The sequence below is a fragment of the Macrobrachium nipponense genome, chromosome 1 (genome assembly GCF_015104395.2).
Source record: "Macrobrachium nipponense isolate FS-2020 chromosome 1, ASM1510439v2, whole genome shotgun sequence".
Lineage (NCBI taxonomy): Eukaryota > Metazoa > Arthropoda > Malacostraca > Decapoda > Palaemonidae > Macrobrachium > Macrobrachium nipponense.
The window spans coordinates 88,307,130-88,322,210 of record NC_087200.1 but is presented as its reverse complement, the minus strand read 5'-3'; the positions used below and the strand labels follow the sequence as shown (position 1 = coordinate 88,322,210).

General features: G+C 37.8%; 1 protein-coding gene across 16 annotated transcripts in view; it reads left to right on the top strand.

Moving 5' to 3' along the window:
- The window catches only part of LOC135219441 (leucine-rich repeat serine/threonine-protein kinase 1-like), a 940,187-nt gene that overhangs the window by 639,649 nt on the left and 285,457 nt on the right, over nt 1–15,081 (top strand). For all 16 annotated transcript variants that reach the window (XM_064256227.1, XM_064256225.1, XM_064256224.1 and 13 more), the window contains 2 exons: nt 5,706–5,851; nt 9,583–9,727. In XM_064256227.1, coding sequence (XP_064112297.1) covers nt 5,706–5,851; nt 9,583–9,727 — 291 coding nt within the window. The remainder of the gene's footprint in view (nt 1–5,705; nt 5,852–9,582; nt 9,728–15,081) is intronic.

The window sequence follows — 15,081 nt, the reverse complement described above, 5'->3', positions numbered from 1 at the left end:
ACTCCTGTTAGGGTAAAAAAAAAAAAAAAATAGTCTTCCCAATAGTGGCTTTATAGTTAATGACTAACTTTCAGCTGGTGCCAGATTTATACTACTGTAAAACCTCAGGTTTATTAGCTATGAGAAATACAAATTTATTAAAAAATTTGTTATTTTTTATTTATGATAATTTTATCCATTTAAGCGCAAGTTATGGTAGATATTTTGATAGCGTAGTCGCTGTTTTGTCCTCAAAGAAGTTACCTTCCATGGTGTGTGCCAGTGCCCCATGGTGACTAGACTAATATCAAAGAAGTATCTTCTAGCCAGGTCTTGTAGCTGGGTATTGTGCAATAATGATAAATACTATGACACGTGATAGAGTATAATGGACTCTAAGACAAGAAGGCATTTCGTCTTGTCTTCTGCAAAACTGTACCCAGTTTTGCATGTCAAGAATGCAGAAAAAGTGACTATTGTGTATGCGCATCGGCCATCATGTTTTACGATCGGGCCAGTTAAAAGACCAAGAACCATTACATACCTCTCTAGTCAATGCAGACTAAGGTGTCACCGGCCACTGCTACTCATTTGAGACTTTTCAATTTCCTACTTTTTCTTGGTGAATTATGGAATCGCCAAAATTTTTTAAGTTAAGTGCTTATTTTTAAGATTTATTGAAAAATATTTTAGTTTAAAACTAGAGAACAAAGGTTTGTTTTGATTATAGAAACCAGCCTTTGTTTGGAGAGCACATGGTCAGGGTAATACATGATCCTTGCTAACCTTTTTATGAAAGCAAAAATTCTTAAAGAGTTCATCATTCCCTTTGGAAGTTTTAACTATAAAGAATTGATCCACAATGTGTTATAAATTTAGTTAATCTTTTCAGACAGGCATTAGCCTCATGAGCTATTATCCTAACAATTCATTGCAAATAATTTATGATTAGGTTATTTAGGTGGTTACCTAAATAACCTAATGTTGAAGTGATAATATTCCTAGAAGTTGATAAACAGGCTACACAATTTTCATTTTATATAGCCTGCATATTTAGCATGACGTAAATAACCCAGGACTAGGTAGTACCTAATTTTAAGTAATAAACTTATACTAAACATCCTATCAGACTAAACTGTTACCCTAGACCACTAAACCTAAGACTAGTAGAAACTTGGCAATTGGGACCAGATGTGAGAGTAGACTAACCTTAAGGCTACATTTCAAGTATTTGTGTTTTAAATAACATGTAACAGTAGTATATTGAAGTTTATAATTCTGATTAGATATTCTAAATTAGGCCTAGATTAAGTGCTAATTTAGTTAGAAGGTAAAATGATAACCTAACAAAATGGTTAGTATTAGTAGGATGGTTTTATATATCCTAGTTTATCTGTAAGGCAGCGTACTAAAATATGCTAAGCTTAGCAAAATGACTGTTTGCTATAACTTGGTAGCCTAGCCTGTATGTAAGACTACAAACTAGTATATTCAAGGCTCAAAAATTACTGGACTCAATAAAAAGTAACTTGGTTTATGCCTATGTAGTCTAGCTAATTAATAAGGCTACATATTAAAATCTTATGTAGCTTATATTTTAAAACATTTTAAAATATAAACCTAGAATAGGTAGTAGCTTAATCAGATTAAGTAGGAATACCTTTTTAAAGTGAATATCCTTCTATTAGCCTAGAAACAATATGTCTGAGTTTCAGACAAGAGAGTAAACTAGGATATATAATAAAACAATGAGATATTGGGTTTTGATTAATCCTAATGTAAGCAGTAGCTTATAATAACTGGGAACCCTTTGAAAAAATCCTTTATGATTAGCTTAACATAGATTATACTAGAGGTATTAACCTAATCTATATGAAAACGTGGCTTGGATTAGTTAAATAGGTTAGTCATAAACTAGTCTGAGTGGTATTATAATTAAAACTAAATACTTGACATAGCCATTACCAAAGGGCTAAGTTTAAGTAATACAGAAATAGAAGCATCTTCAAAGCTAACCTAAATCTTTAAAGGTTTAAGTTAACATAGATGTTTCATAAAATGTACTAAAACTTTACACTTGCAGTCAAATTGACCTGTAAAATGAGATCTTCTAGTAGTAAATATATACAGATGTCCATGATTAAAAATAATTTATGCTAATTAAATTTTCTAATAACAACTTGGTTTTTTCACTACAGGGCCACTTTGAGGAATGACCCTAGGTTAAAATGTTCCGTAGGAGGTGGCTCGGTACATGTTTTGCCAGTGGGCATGGCCCATACCACCTGCCATAAACATACTCCCTGTAATAATCAGGGCAAATTTGTTTGGTCTCCAGATATGTGTGACATTTGTAGCATGCTCTTGGCAGCAAGCTTCAAGGATGAAACTGCCCATTTTAGGCTGTCTCGATGGGTCCTAGGGTACAGTAAGGGTGAGGAAGGAGATGATTATATCTATCTGGCAGCAGATACTTACGGTAATTCCTTCTCTGAAGATTCATATTCAGGCCAAAACCCAGTACCATCAGTCCCCACACTCCACAGGTTCATCCTGTGGAGGAAATAGAGGAATCCTCACTTGGAGGGGAATTTCTTAAGGATTATGAGGTAGATATTGATACCAAAAGGACCTTGCTGAACCCAACAGGATCAGGGACACAGCTTTCAGCTATCCATAGGGGAAACATTATAGAAGTAAGTCAATCCCCACATGCTGCTTTCAGAAGCTGATCAAAATCCTTCCCCCAAAAGGGATACAGGGATCCACCTGAACCCAATGGAAATGACAACAGTTTCAGAGGATTATAGTTATTCACCCAGGACCTCTATCCCCTAGGGAAAAAGCAGTTGCAGCTCAGCTGTAGATACTCAGTCAGGTTACACAAGCTCCCCCAAAAGGAATACACAGTTTGCAGTATTTGATCAATTCCCTAAGGAAATATGTAATGAGTAACGTCAAAGATGCCCTTGCCATTGAACGCCAGCAGATAATGGACAAACTGCATTATTCTGAACAAGAAATTACAGAAATCAAGTCAGTAATGTATGCACCAAAATGCAAACACCTTGCATCTTGTAACAGAATAGGGAGAGTGGAAACCAAATCTACCCAAATAAGAGCTAAGGTTACAATCCCAACTGGAACCAACAAAATGACCAGTTCGATTATGAATCTTATGATCAAAATGTAACAGAGATCCCAAATTCCTACTCTGATAGTGATAATCCTTGGCGAGATGTTATTTCAGCAATGAGAGAAAGACCATGATAGAAGTTGTACACGAGTTTAGAGACCAGGACAGCATTTCTCAATACAGAATGGCACCTGATACTACCTTCGCCAGACATGGGAAACCTCAAAAGGAAACTATTCTCTTACCTTGGAATATAGCATTGAAAGCTATAGACAGCCCTCTTTACCAGGACAATGGAAAATGGATTTTTACTTATATTTTGAATAAAACTTAGGTTGCTCACCATGTACCACCAGCCTTCCGCCCCTTCACATTTAAAATAATAATAAACAGAATTATGTAATAACTAGAAAACAGGAACTAAAACCATTTGCTTCGGTTATCCTGGTTTAAAAAAACTCCACTGAAGAGTGGGCAACACTTCTACTTCCTTTTGATTGGAAAAAGCAACCCACAGATACTGCAACTCAGCAGTTTGGTACCCTGATGAGAGAAGGATATCAGATGAGAAATCAGCATCAGAATTTTGTGCCAGGACCCACCTCCTTAGTATCTTAACACTTCCTCCTTGCTAGAAGTTGCCTCTAAAACACTTTGCAGTTCATAGAATTTTGAACGCTGGTACCTGGTTGTGTCAATCCATGTTCACTTCATTTTGCCTAAAAGATGTTGCCCACAGGTCTATGGACACATTTTCCTTGGGCCCTGTGCCCTTCACAGGGCAATTTTGTATCTTACCTATGATGATTGTGTGGAAGAGAGAATGGGTGAGTTGTCTGGTCTTTTTCTTTCTCTTTGTTTCTTTCTTCTTCCTACAAGCAGGTTGAGGAATATACACATCATATGCTGGACTGGTCAGATACAGGTGAGTAAGGTAGTCATACTGATAGTTGTTTTGCTTTATGTTTTTTAAATAATCAAACCCTCTATTCAGTAGCAAATACTCCTCTCTCTCTAGCAAAGGGGAGTGAGGAGTAATAACAAACCCCTGTGGCTATATGGTTTGTTATATGAACAGTCAGAATTTTCTTTGGTTCCCGAGATGCAATGAATCTGCTCATATATCATTGTATTTCAACCCAGACGGCAGAGTTGATCAGTTTATCTATCTTCTCACGAGCGTTGACCCACCTTCTTTAGAACTCGTTCTTCTAGGGAGGGTGGTCAGGTGGGTTAACTCCTAGCCGATTTAGGATACTTGTACCTCCCACCAAGTATAAGTCTATCCTATTGTTAAGACTGAAGGTTTGTTCTGCATATGAACAAATGACAAATTTTTAATCAATTTGTGTTTTTCATAGCTAACAAACCTGATGTCTTAACGTTTTACTGCCCACCTCTAACTGTCCCTCTCTTTCATTGTAACTCCTGGGTTGGTGAAAAGACTGAAGCATCACAAGGTCTGGTGTGCAGTCTCTGACCAGCTATCACCTCATACTAGCAGGAGTTGCCAGATCTCACAGATTCCTCGCTTTACAATGTTTGATTGTGTTACTGGTTACCAGCTGGCACTTGGAAGTTATCCTACTGTTAAGACCTCAGGTTTGTTAGCTATGAAAAATACAAAATTGGTTAAAAATTTGTCATACTAATTGTAGTATACTAGTAGTACGTACTTCAGAAATTAAACAAAGTTTCTGAAGGGATAGCTTTGAAAAGTGCAGTAAATTTGTGAATGATTTTCGCATTTTGTAAAAGTACGTCTATGCACTAACTGAAGGTGCTGTAATTGCCTTTGTATCATATTTATGCATGTAAAAAAATAAAAATACTAATATGGTTTTAATAAAGATTGATTACAGAAAAACTTTAACATTTAAAAATGTACATAATAAATTAAACATAAACACTTTTGGAGAGTTTTGCAGTGTTTCTGGAGGATTCGCAAATGTTTGCGCTATTGTGAAGAACTTGCGTATGATAATTAGTTAGGTTCCATTGAAAAGTTCGCGCTATTGTGAATTTGCGCAAATCGAATCGTGTAAGTTCGGGGTATTACTATATGTATAGAACTTTACGCTAAAAACATAACTTTTGCTTTGTTTCGTATTCTTTGTTACCGAAACTGGTGGCTTGAGCTTGGACCAGAGATGATTTAGTTTTAATTTTGAGAGTGTTGGGATGGAAATTTTGGGAGCTTAAGCTTTTAGTCACCTGTCAATCTCTTTATAATTCTCCTTTGAGGACGAAACAGTGACTATGCTATCATAAAAAAGGTTTTGACATAGGAAAAACCTATTTTTGATATTAGTCTAGTTACCATGGGGTGCTGGTACACACCATGGAGGGTAACTCCTTTGAGGACTAACAGCAACTACCAAAAATAGGTTTTGCCTACATCAAAACCTGTTTTTTATGAATAGAAAGAAGCTGCAGGACAAAATAACAGATTAGTAAATCTGTTATCACAAGTTATTTCAGTGATTTTATTAAGAATCCCCATGAGTCTCTCTTTTTAATGAAAATTGACTCAGTAATTGTAAAACAAAGTGATTTAATTAATGTTGATTCTTTTTCATGTGTTTATTAGCACTGGGCCAAGAGAATGGGAAACAAAAATATAAACACCCGAACCTCAAGAGGCACCAGCATGTCTACAGTAGGTGTTGACATTGGAGATTGGATTTTTGAGAAGAAAATTAGAGGTCACAGCAATTATGGACCTGTTGTATTTAGGTAAGTGGGTCACCTTGTCATGGTCATCACTCTGTTGCGAAGAAACACATTAAAGGAAAGGAAAATGTATCTTCTTCGAGTAGGTCTGTGGCAAGGAGGCATTCCCGCACATGTTTGAGGCGTCTGTTCTCATGATGTTTCAAGAATACTCTGGTGTTTGTGGAACTCCAGCACATGGCCGTCATTAGGAACACCGAGTATTATGATGTAACATTTCATCGAGAGCCTTCTAAAAAGTTCCTGTTGAGGGACGGTGACGTTCGTTGGTTATGCTCTGCCCTTTCAGCCCCACCCCAAGATCGACGTATATATATAGGACCCTGAGGAAATACGTAGAGAGATGAGATCATCAGAGAGAAGAGAAGAAGGAAGAGATGAAGGATAAGAGAGGAAGAGGACGCATGAGAGAGAGTGGGAACAGAAACAAAGTCGTCCATAGTCGGAGAGAGAGAGAGATCCCGACATTGAGTAAGCCTTTCATAAAAGAAATGTCCTACAAGTGGTTTTGAGGAGTAACCTGCCCTTCAAGTTTCAAGACTAAGGCATTCCTTCCTGCAGTACAAAGATAAGAAGGTGTCTAAAGTTGGTACTGACCCCTTTTGTGAAGCCCTCGCTTCGAACTATTCTCAACAGCTGCAAAACTGGCCAGCAAGTATTTCATTACCGCACTGTTTCCCCCTTTTCACATATTATCAGATTTAATTTTGTTATGTAAATAGGAGAAACCATTCTGCATTTATCTTTGTAAATAAGCTTGTAAATAAACTTCTGTTCTGTTTGAGTTTCTTTCTATATTTGTCTTCCGAGTTTCAATTGTTGGCGTTGAATCCTTTTTGTTAATTTTATAATAAAGAACCTGAGCGGATCTCGATCCGTAACAGTTGGCGACCTAAAGGCCAGGATATACGGCACAGTAACAATCGAAACTCGGGATATGAATATAGAAAGAAATTCAAACAGAACAGAAGTTTATTTACAAGCTTATTTACAAAGATAAATGCAGAATGGTTTCTCCTGTTTACATAACAAAATTAAATTTGACAGTATGTGAAAAGGGGAAAACAGTGCAGTAATGAAATACTTGATGGCCAGTTTGGCAGCTGTTGAGAACAGTTCGAAGCGAGGTCTTCACAAAAGGGGTCTGTACCAACTTCAGATGCTTCTTATCTTTGTATTGCAGGAAGGAATGCCTTAGTCTTGAAACTTGAAGGGCGGGTTACTCCTCAAAACCACTTGTATGACGTTTCTTCTCTGAAATGGTTACTCAATGTCGGGATCTCTCTCTCTCTCCGACTACGGACTACTTTGTATCCGTTCCCACTCTCTCTTGTGCGTCCTCTTCCTCTCTTATTCTACATCTCTTCCTTCTTCTCTTCTCTCTGATGATCTCATCTCTCTACTTCCTCAGGGTCCTATATATATGTGTCGATCTCGGGGCGGGGCTGAAAGGGCGGAGCATAAACAGCGAACATCACTGTCCCTCGACAGGAACTTTTTAGAAGGCTCTCGACAAAATGATGCATCATAATACTCGGCGTTCCTAATGACGGCCAAGTGCTAGAGTTCCACAAACACCAGAGTATTCTTGAACCATCATGAGAATAGACGCCTCAAACACGTGCGGGAATGCCTCCTTGCTGCAGACCTACTCGAAGAAGTTACATTTTCCTTTCCTTTAATATGTTTCTTTGCTACAGAGTGATTACCATCACACACCTCTTTTCAGTGCACCTTTGGTAAAAAGTAAGAACAATAGAATTGCATTGGCTAATTTCATAATTAATAAGATAGTTGTTTAATATTTATTACACTAATTGATAATATGGTAGTTGTACATATTTAAATATTATTGTGCAAGGCCTTATGGAATTAAATCCAAAACATGAAGAAAATTTAAAACTTATTGCCTTTATGAAATCTAGGAAAATATGTACATATGAGTTCATAAGATATATACTGTACATTTAAGGGGGCCGGCCGGCTAATGCCATTTTTTAAGGACAGGGCTTTGATATTCATACCACTTAATAAGGTGACTTGGGACATCTCCAAACCGCATGTGATTTTCGCCTCTGACCTTCGGTTTTGTGACGCCAGGGCGATTTATCCCGAAAATAACCATTTTTCAAATTCTATCTCCTCCCTTGATATTTAATATTAAGACCTGGGATTACTACCATATATAGACCTGATGTAGACCTCCAATTGAATGGAGAGTTTTTTTTATAAAAGTCCTTTTTTTTGCTAGATATGAATTTTTCAATATGGTAAAAAAATAAACCCTATAAATCAGGAGAAAAAATTTATAAAAAAAAGACGAAACAAAAATTGGAAAAAAGGGCTCTATTTGATTGTTCTATAATGTCTTTCTGAGTTATATACCATATTCCAATGTTATAGCTTTAAAACTAAGTGAGAAGATAGATTTTGAAGGTCAATAAGTATAGTTTTGAGATACGGCCGTTCAAAGTTTTCCTTCATATTTCTATAAAGACAATGTTATTAAATAATGATTATTATGAATGTATATTTCTTTTTTGTGTATTAATAAACCAAAACTATTTTATTTATCATAATTTATTCATAAATGATGATCCCTTTGCTCATATATCGCAGCCTGGGGCACTGCTTGAGGCAAGATGGGGCACTCCTTCCTACGTAATTCTCTCTCTCCCCTTCACTAACTCGGCTTATTACAGCGAATTTTCTTCTTCTGTATGTTAGCGAGATGTTTTCCTTGTATTTTCCTCTTTGGCATGATGAAATTCTTGCCCGAAACAAAGATAAACAAACGTAAATGCAAGAGAATGTCAGAGGTGAAACTCGAAGGTGTACTCTCTTTTTACAAAGACAATTTAATAAATCATAATTATTATGAATTTCATATTCCATTTTGGGTATTAAAAAACCAAAACTTTGTTATTTATCATAAATGAAGATCTCTTTGCTCAAAGATCGTAGCTTTGGGCACAGTGTGACGTGTGCTGTCAGGCAAGACGGGGGCATTACTAAGCAACCCTCCCCTCTCTCTTCACTAACTACGCGTATATTATGATATTCTGAAATAATACTTGAGTGATTTTTCTTCGTCTGTATGTTAGCAAGATGATTTCCTTGTCTTTTCCTCATTGGCATGATGAAATTCTTGCCGAAACATACATAAACATACGTAAAAGCAAGTGAATGTCAGAGGTGAAATGGAACGTGTAGACTACTTGATGTCTGTGATCGCACTAAATCATGACTGGACCTGGTAACTGAGCCTGAAGTCTCCTTCTCGACTCGAGGAATGTCTACAGATGCCATTTCTCCCAATTTCTTTGACAATAATTATCAAAATTTACTATAATAGAAGAAATATTGCATTTTCTTGTACGGATCAATGTTTTAGGCTTATTGAGTTACGTTAACTAATTACCCTGTAACTACGAAAGTAAGAGGAATTTTGACGAAATATTTTGTTTTCATATTCTCAATTGCCATATGAAGCTCCATGAATTTTTTCATGACTTTGCATTTTTTGCCTTATACCACCATATATAGGGGTTCCGGCCGGCCCCCTTCAGTCCAGTTTTTATGGCTAATAAATTTTAGAAATTGTGGTGGTGAGAAATCATGAAAATTTTATATTGCCCATGCATTTTTCCCTTTTCAGATCCTAAATTAGGAATCAATTATTTAGTTTATATTTTAGATATGAGCTGTATTTTACAGTGTATTATTCTTTTCAGAACTTGGGACTTTGGGGGCCAGAAGGAGTACTATGCTACCCATCAGTACTTTTTATCAAAACGATCATTATACCTTGTGGTCTGGAAGATCAGTGATGGAGAGAGAGGAGTTAGTGAGATCCTTCAGTGGCTAGTTAACATCCAGGTATGTTGAATTTTACTGTGATGAATCTTTTAGAATAATCTTTTGAGTTTCCCAATGAATTCACTAGCAAAATGTTTTTTTCATAATTATTAGAAGTATTATTGCATTATCTTCCCACTTATACTAGTATTTATATTTTACTGAAGTTTACATGTAAGAGTATTTAAAATTACTGTTGCCTTTAGATTATTTTTGTCTTTTGCTTCCCATTACAAGATGTACGTACTGATATATATTAGAAACTTTTTCCTAAAATAAAGTAAAAGAAATTCATGTTATGTACTTCTATAGAATGAAGGTCAAGTGTACAAGGTTAACCTATGGGCTATGAATGACTGGTGTCCAAGAATGATTAATAAATCCAACCCACAGACACAAACACAGGTTACAATCAAATGCAAAATAGAATAAAATACAGTTATTTCCATTGCTGTTATTGACTACCATACTTTACAGTAGTATCTAAAGTAACAGCACTTACTACTTGTTGCCTTTTCCAAAGAAGAATGTCTAAGCATAAGGGATTATTTTTTACATAGTAGTACCTACATAATAAGCAGCAGCCATCAGTAGTTAAGTTTACTTGTTTCTTAATAGCCTGTTATGAATTAAAGATATAGAGACCGATAGTATTGAGGAACCAAGTAAAAAACAGGTTTCGATGTAGGAAAAACCTATTTTTGGTAGTCGCTGTTGAGTCCTCAAAGGAGTTACCCTCCCTGGTGTGCGCCAGCTCCCCAAGGTGATCAGACTGATATCAAAGAAATATCTTTTAGTCTGGTCTTGTAGCCAGGTATTATGCCATAATGACAAACTCTATGACAAGTGATAGAGTATGATGGACTCAAAAGACAAAAAAGCATTTTTTCTCGTTTTCAGCGAAATCTGTACCCAGTTTTCAGCGAAATCTGTACCCAGTTTTCCTACATCAAAACCTTTAGAAGTGACTATTGTGCATGCGCATCGGTCATCTTGTTTTATGTTCGCGCCGGCAAAAAGACCACAAACTATAACTCTGTTGGTCAATGCAGGATGTACCTTTACCCAAATCCCATGGTTTTTCGTCTGCAAAGTGGGGTTTTTTGAGGACTTAACAGCAACTACCAAAAATAGGTTTAGTCCTCAAAGGAGCATTACAAAGAAATTGACAGGTGGAAAAATTTAAGCTCACAAATTTTCATCCCAAATATCTCAAAGTTTTAAGATTAAATAATTTTAGGTCCAGTGTCAAGCCACTAGTTTCAGTAAATAAGATAATGAAAACACATAGGATATACTTTTAGCATAAAGTTCTATGGTGACTTACCTAAATATGCTGGGCATGGTTGCGACCTTTACACACCTTCCCCAGCGATAGTCAACATACCCACCCGTTAGGGAGACCCCTGGTTTTCTGTCGTGGTGCCTATGGGGTCAGGACTAACCATACCACCTACTGATACACGGTGCATTCAAATTTGTTCCAGCCCATGGCAGTAGTTTTAAGAATACTGACTCTGATGACCACCCAGTACATTCAGAAACTTCTTCAAAAAAGAAAAAGGCCAATGATGTACTTACTTTCCTAATATCAAGTGATCTAGGAAAGGGATGTGGGTTAGCCTTTTTAATGAGGGACACTAAAATTATTCTAGGATGTAGGAAAATTGGATCTTCTGAAACATTTTCCATGACCTCTAGGTAATCCTTAAGTGCTTGAACTGGGCATAACGTTTTGTCAGCTAAACTGAGTTTTCTTATAAGAATAAGAGATTTCCTCTAAAGGATTCTCATTCTTGGCCAGGAATGATGGTCCAGGGGATAACAATAACTGGTTATCAGCAGTTTGTGTGATATATCTTCCCGTTTAAGAGAGCCCAATTCACTAATACGTGCTCCTGATGCTAATGTTACCAGGAAGATTGCTTTTTGAAGCATGCATGTGGTGGTTACATTAGATCTGTTCAATTGAGGAGTACATAAAAGTTTGAGTACCTTATTCAGGGACCAATTAATTGGAAGTCTTTCTGTAAAGAAAAAGACTGCATAAGGGAAGTTACAACTTCTATGTTGGAATCAATCCCAAATCCATAAAGCAAGGGTTCTGTTAATGCAGCCTTGTATGCTATATTGTTGTAACTGCAAGATGTTTGTCTTCAAAGAGGTGTATAGGAAAATTCATTAGTGTTTCTATAGAAATCTCGATTGGGCTCTCACCCTGGATATAATCTTACAATATTCTCCATACGGATTGGTATTGCTGGATAGATGATGTCTGTAGTTTTTGTACTAGGTACCTAGCAATATTTAGTGAATAGTTTTCACAGTAGATTATATTTTAAAAATCCAGACGTGAAGGTCTCGGTTTAGAAAGGAGGATGCGTAAACGATAAACGACTTTCCCTCCTACTTTCTGGGATAGTACAGCGGATGATAATGGAATTGACCTCTTTGTCTGCTGCTGAAGTAGTAGGAACCAATGCCTGTTTGGCCAATTTGGGGCTATTAGGTAAGCTGTTTGTTGAAGGTTAGGAGCTTGTTCAAAACCTTCGAAATCAGGGACAATGGAGGAAAAAGATAAATCGTCTTCCAGTTGTTCCAGTCCTGTAGGAAGGCATCTCTCGCTATTGCTTGCTTGTCCACATTTGGGGACACATATACTGGGAGTTTGTGATTCTCGTATGTGGCAAACAGGCCCACTTCTGGTTGTGGAAGTAGGTTGTATATAATTTGAAAGGAGTGGTTGTCCAATGACCATTCTATTGAGGCTGTGTCATGTTACTTGACAAAGAGTCTGCTATTACATTGAGAGACCCTGTAAGGTGAGTTACAGACAAATGCCACCTCTTTTCCTGTGCCATCCAAAGAATGGCTAACATTACCATATTGCGAGGAGGTGAGCGTGATCCCAATTTTGTAATGCAAGACATTGCAGTCGTATTGTTTAGGACCAGCAGAATGTGTCTGTTCTGGAGGTTTGAGTATCTTTAGAGACAAAAAGACAGCCATCAGCTCTAGGAAATTGATATGACAATTCCTTAGAGTAGCTGACCACCTCCCCACTACCTGACGATCCTCCCAATGTCCTCCCCAACCTTTCAACGAGGCATCTGTGTGTATTGTTACTTTTACAGAAGGAGTCAGGGTGATCTGTTTTGCCAGAGATTCCTTCCATGTCCATGGCCAAAGTATCTCCCCAAGTTTTTTATGCATTTTGTGAGTATTGTCTCGCATCCATTTTCTCGCAAGTGACATCCAAAATTTGTTCACGATTTTCAGTTGCAACCTGAGTATTGGATCTGTTATAAATGCAAACTGTAGCAGACCCATCATGCGCTCTAATTGCCGTCTGGAAGCAATGGGCTGTGTCAGGAACCTTTTGAGGTTTTTCCTTATTCTGTTCTGAGTTTTGAGGGGAAGATACAAAAGGCTGTGAACCGTGTCCCAACATATTCCCAGCCACTGAATATGTCTGCTGGGTGTGATACGGGATTTTTTCCAATTTATAATAAAGCCTTTTGACTGGCGTCTGTTGACTACTGTTTCTAGGCTTTTCAGGCACTTTTCTTGTGGCTCCCCAGACTAACCAGTCGTCTAAATAAGCTATCACATGTATTCCTTCTTTCCTGAGTTCCCGAACAACTACCGTCACCAATTTTGTAAAGATTCTCGGGGCAGTGTTTAGCCCGAAAGGCATGACCTTGAATCTGTGTGTACTTTTTCCTATCCGGAACTCTAGGAAGGGGTTGTAGGGAAAGGCAATAGGGATGTGCCAATATGTGTCTTTCAGATCTATAGAAACTGTCCAGGTCCCTTTTGGAATGACAGAACATAATTGGGCAACGGTAGTCATTCGAAACTTTAGGCAAACAATGTGTTTGTTCAATGTTAACATATCGAGGATCACCCTTCATTCTGAAGAATCCTTTTTGGGAACACTGAAGAGACATGCCTGGTGCCGAATGTGAGTATGTTTCTCTATGGCTCCTTTTAAGAGGGCCTTCTGCACCTAATCTTTCATAAAGGGTTCCGGTTTTTGAAAGAACCCTTTCAAAGGTGGAGGAGGGTGAGACCATTTCCACCCCAGTCCGTTGAGAATAATGCTGTGTCCCCAAAGAGAAGACTTCTGTTCCATTTGAAACTTCTGAAGTCGACCCCCAACCAAACAATTCCTATTGAGATCCCCCCCCTTCCTCGGCCTTTTCCCTTAATGGGCATTCTAGGTGTTGCTTTTCCTTTTCCTCTATAAGCTGGTTTTTGGACCTTGTGAAAAGGATAAGTTTTTTGCTATGCAGGTTTTTGTCCCTTTTGAGGGTGCTGTCCCTTCTGACTACGCTGCCTGTGTATGAGGAGAGCTATTGGAAGTAAATGGAGGCCTATATGATTTATGATCAAATCGTGCCTTTTTTGGATTTGGTAAGAGGAAATTTCTGGTTTTTTGTTTGCTGAAATCTTTTCCCAGTAGAGCATACACTGTGCAGTTTTGTTGACATGCTTGTTCTTTTATTTGAGTCACAATAGACTCCTCAAACAGGTCTCGGCAGAAGACATTAGACTGTAATAGGGTAGTCACATTGGGAAGCGACTTCTTGGAGTTTTCCAGTACCTCCATTCGCACTTTTTGTGGTTACTTCTAACAGTGAGGAAGTGGTTAAGACACTGAGGTGGTGGGTCCTAGCACGAAACTGATGCTGATGTACCTTCTGAAATCCTTCTCATTGGAGTACCAAATTGCTGAGTTGCAATATCTAGTGTGAGCTTTTTCCTATCAAAGGGAAGTTGTAGTGTTGCCCATTCTTCGGTGGAGTTTTCTGAAACCGGGATAACCGAAGCAAATGGTTTTAATTCTGCCAATGTTTCCCGCTTTCTGGTTACTACATAATTTTGAAAATGTGTTTTCACATGATTTATGACTTTAAATGTGAAGGGGCAGAAGGCTGGTGGTACATGGTGAGCCACCTGAGTCGTGTTCATAATGGCACTAACTTCCTGTCCCATTTACCTGGTGAAGAGTTTCCTCTACAGCTCTTAATGCCAAATTTCCAGCTAGAAGAACAGCTTCCTTTTGAGGCTTCTCCACGTTTGGCAAAGGTGGCATCAGGCGCCATTCAGTGTTAGGAAAGGCTGACCTGTCCCTAAATTCAACATGTACTTCTTCTATCATGGTCTTTCTCTCATTAATAAGATACATACTTACCATCCTGAGAGAATATACACATTGAGGCATCTCGCCAAGGGTTATCAACATCAGAGTAGGATTTTAGTCTCTGCTAGATTTTGGTCATAAGACGCATAACCGGAACTGACCATTTTGTTGGTTCCAGTTGGGTTTGCACTCTTAACTCTTTTTTGGGCAGATTTGGTTTCAATTCTCC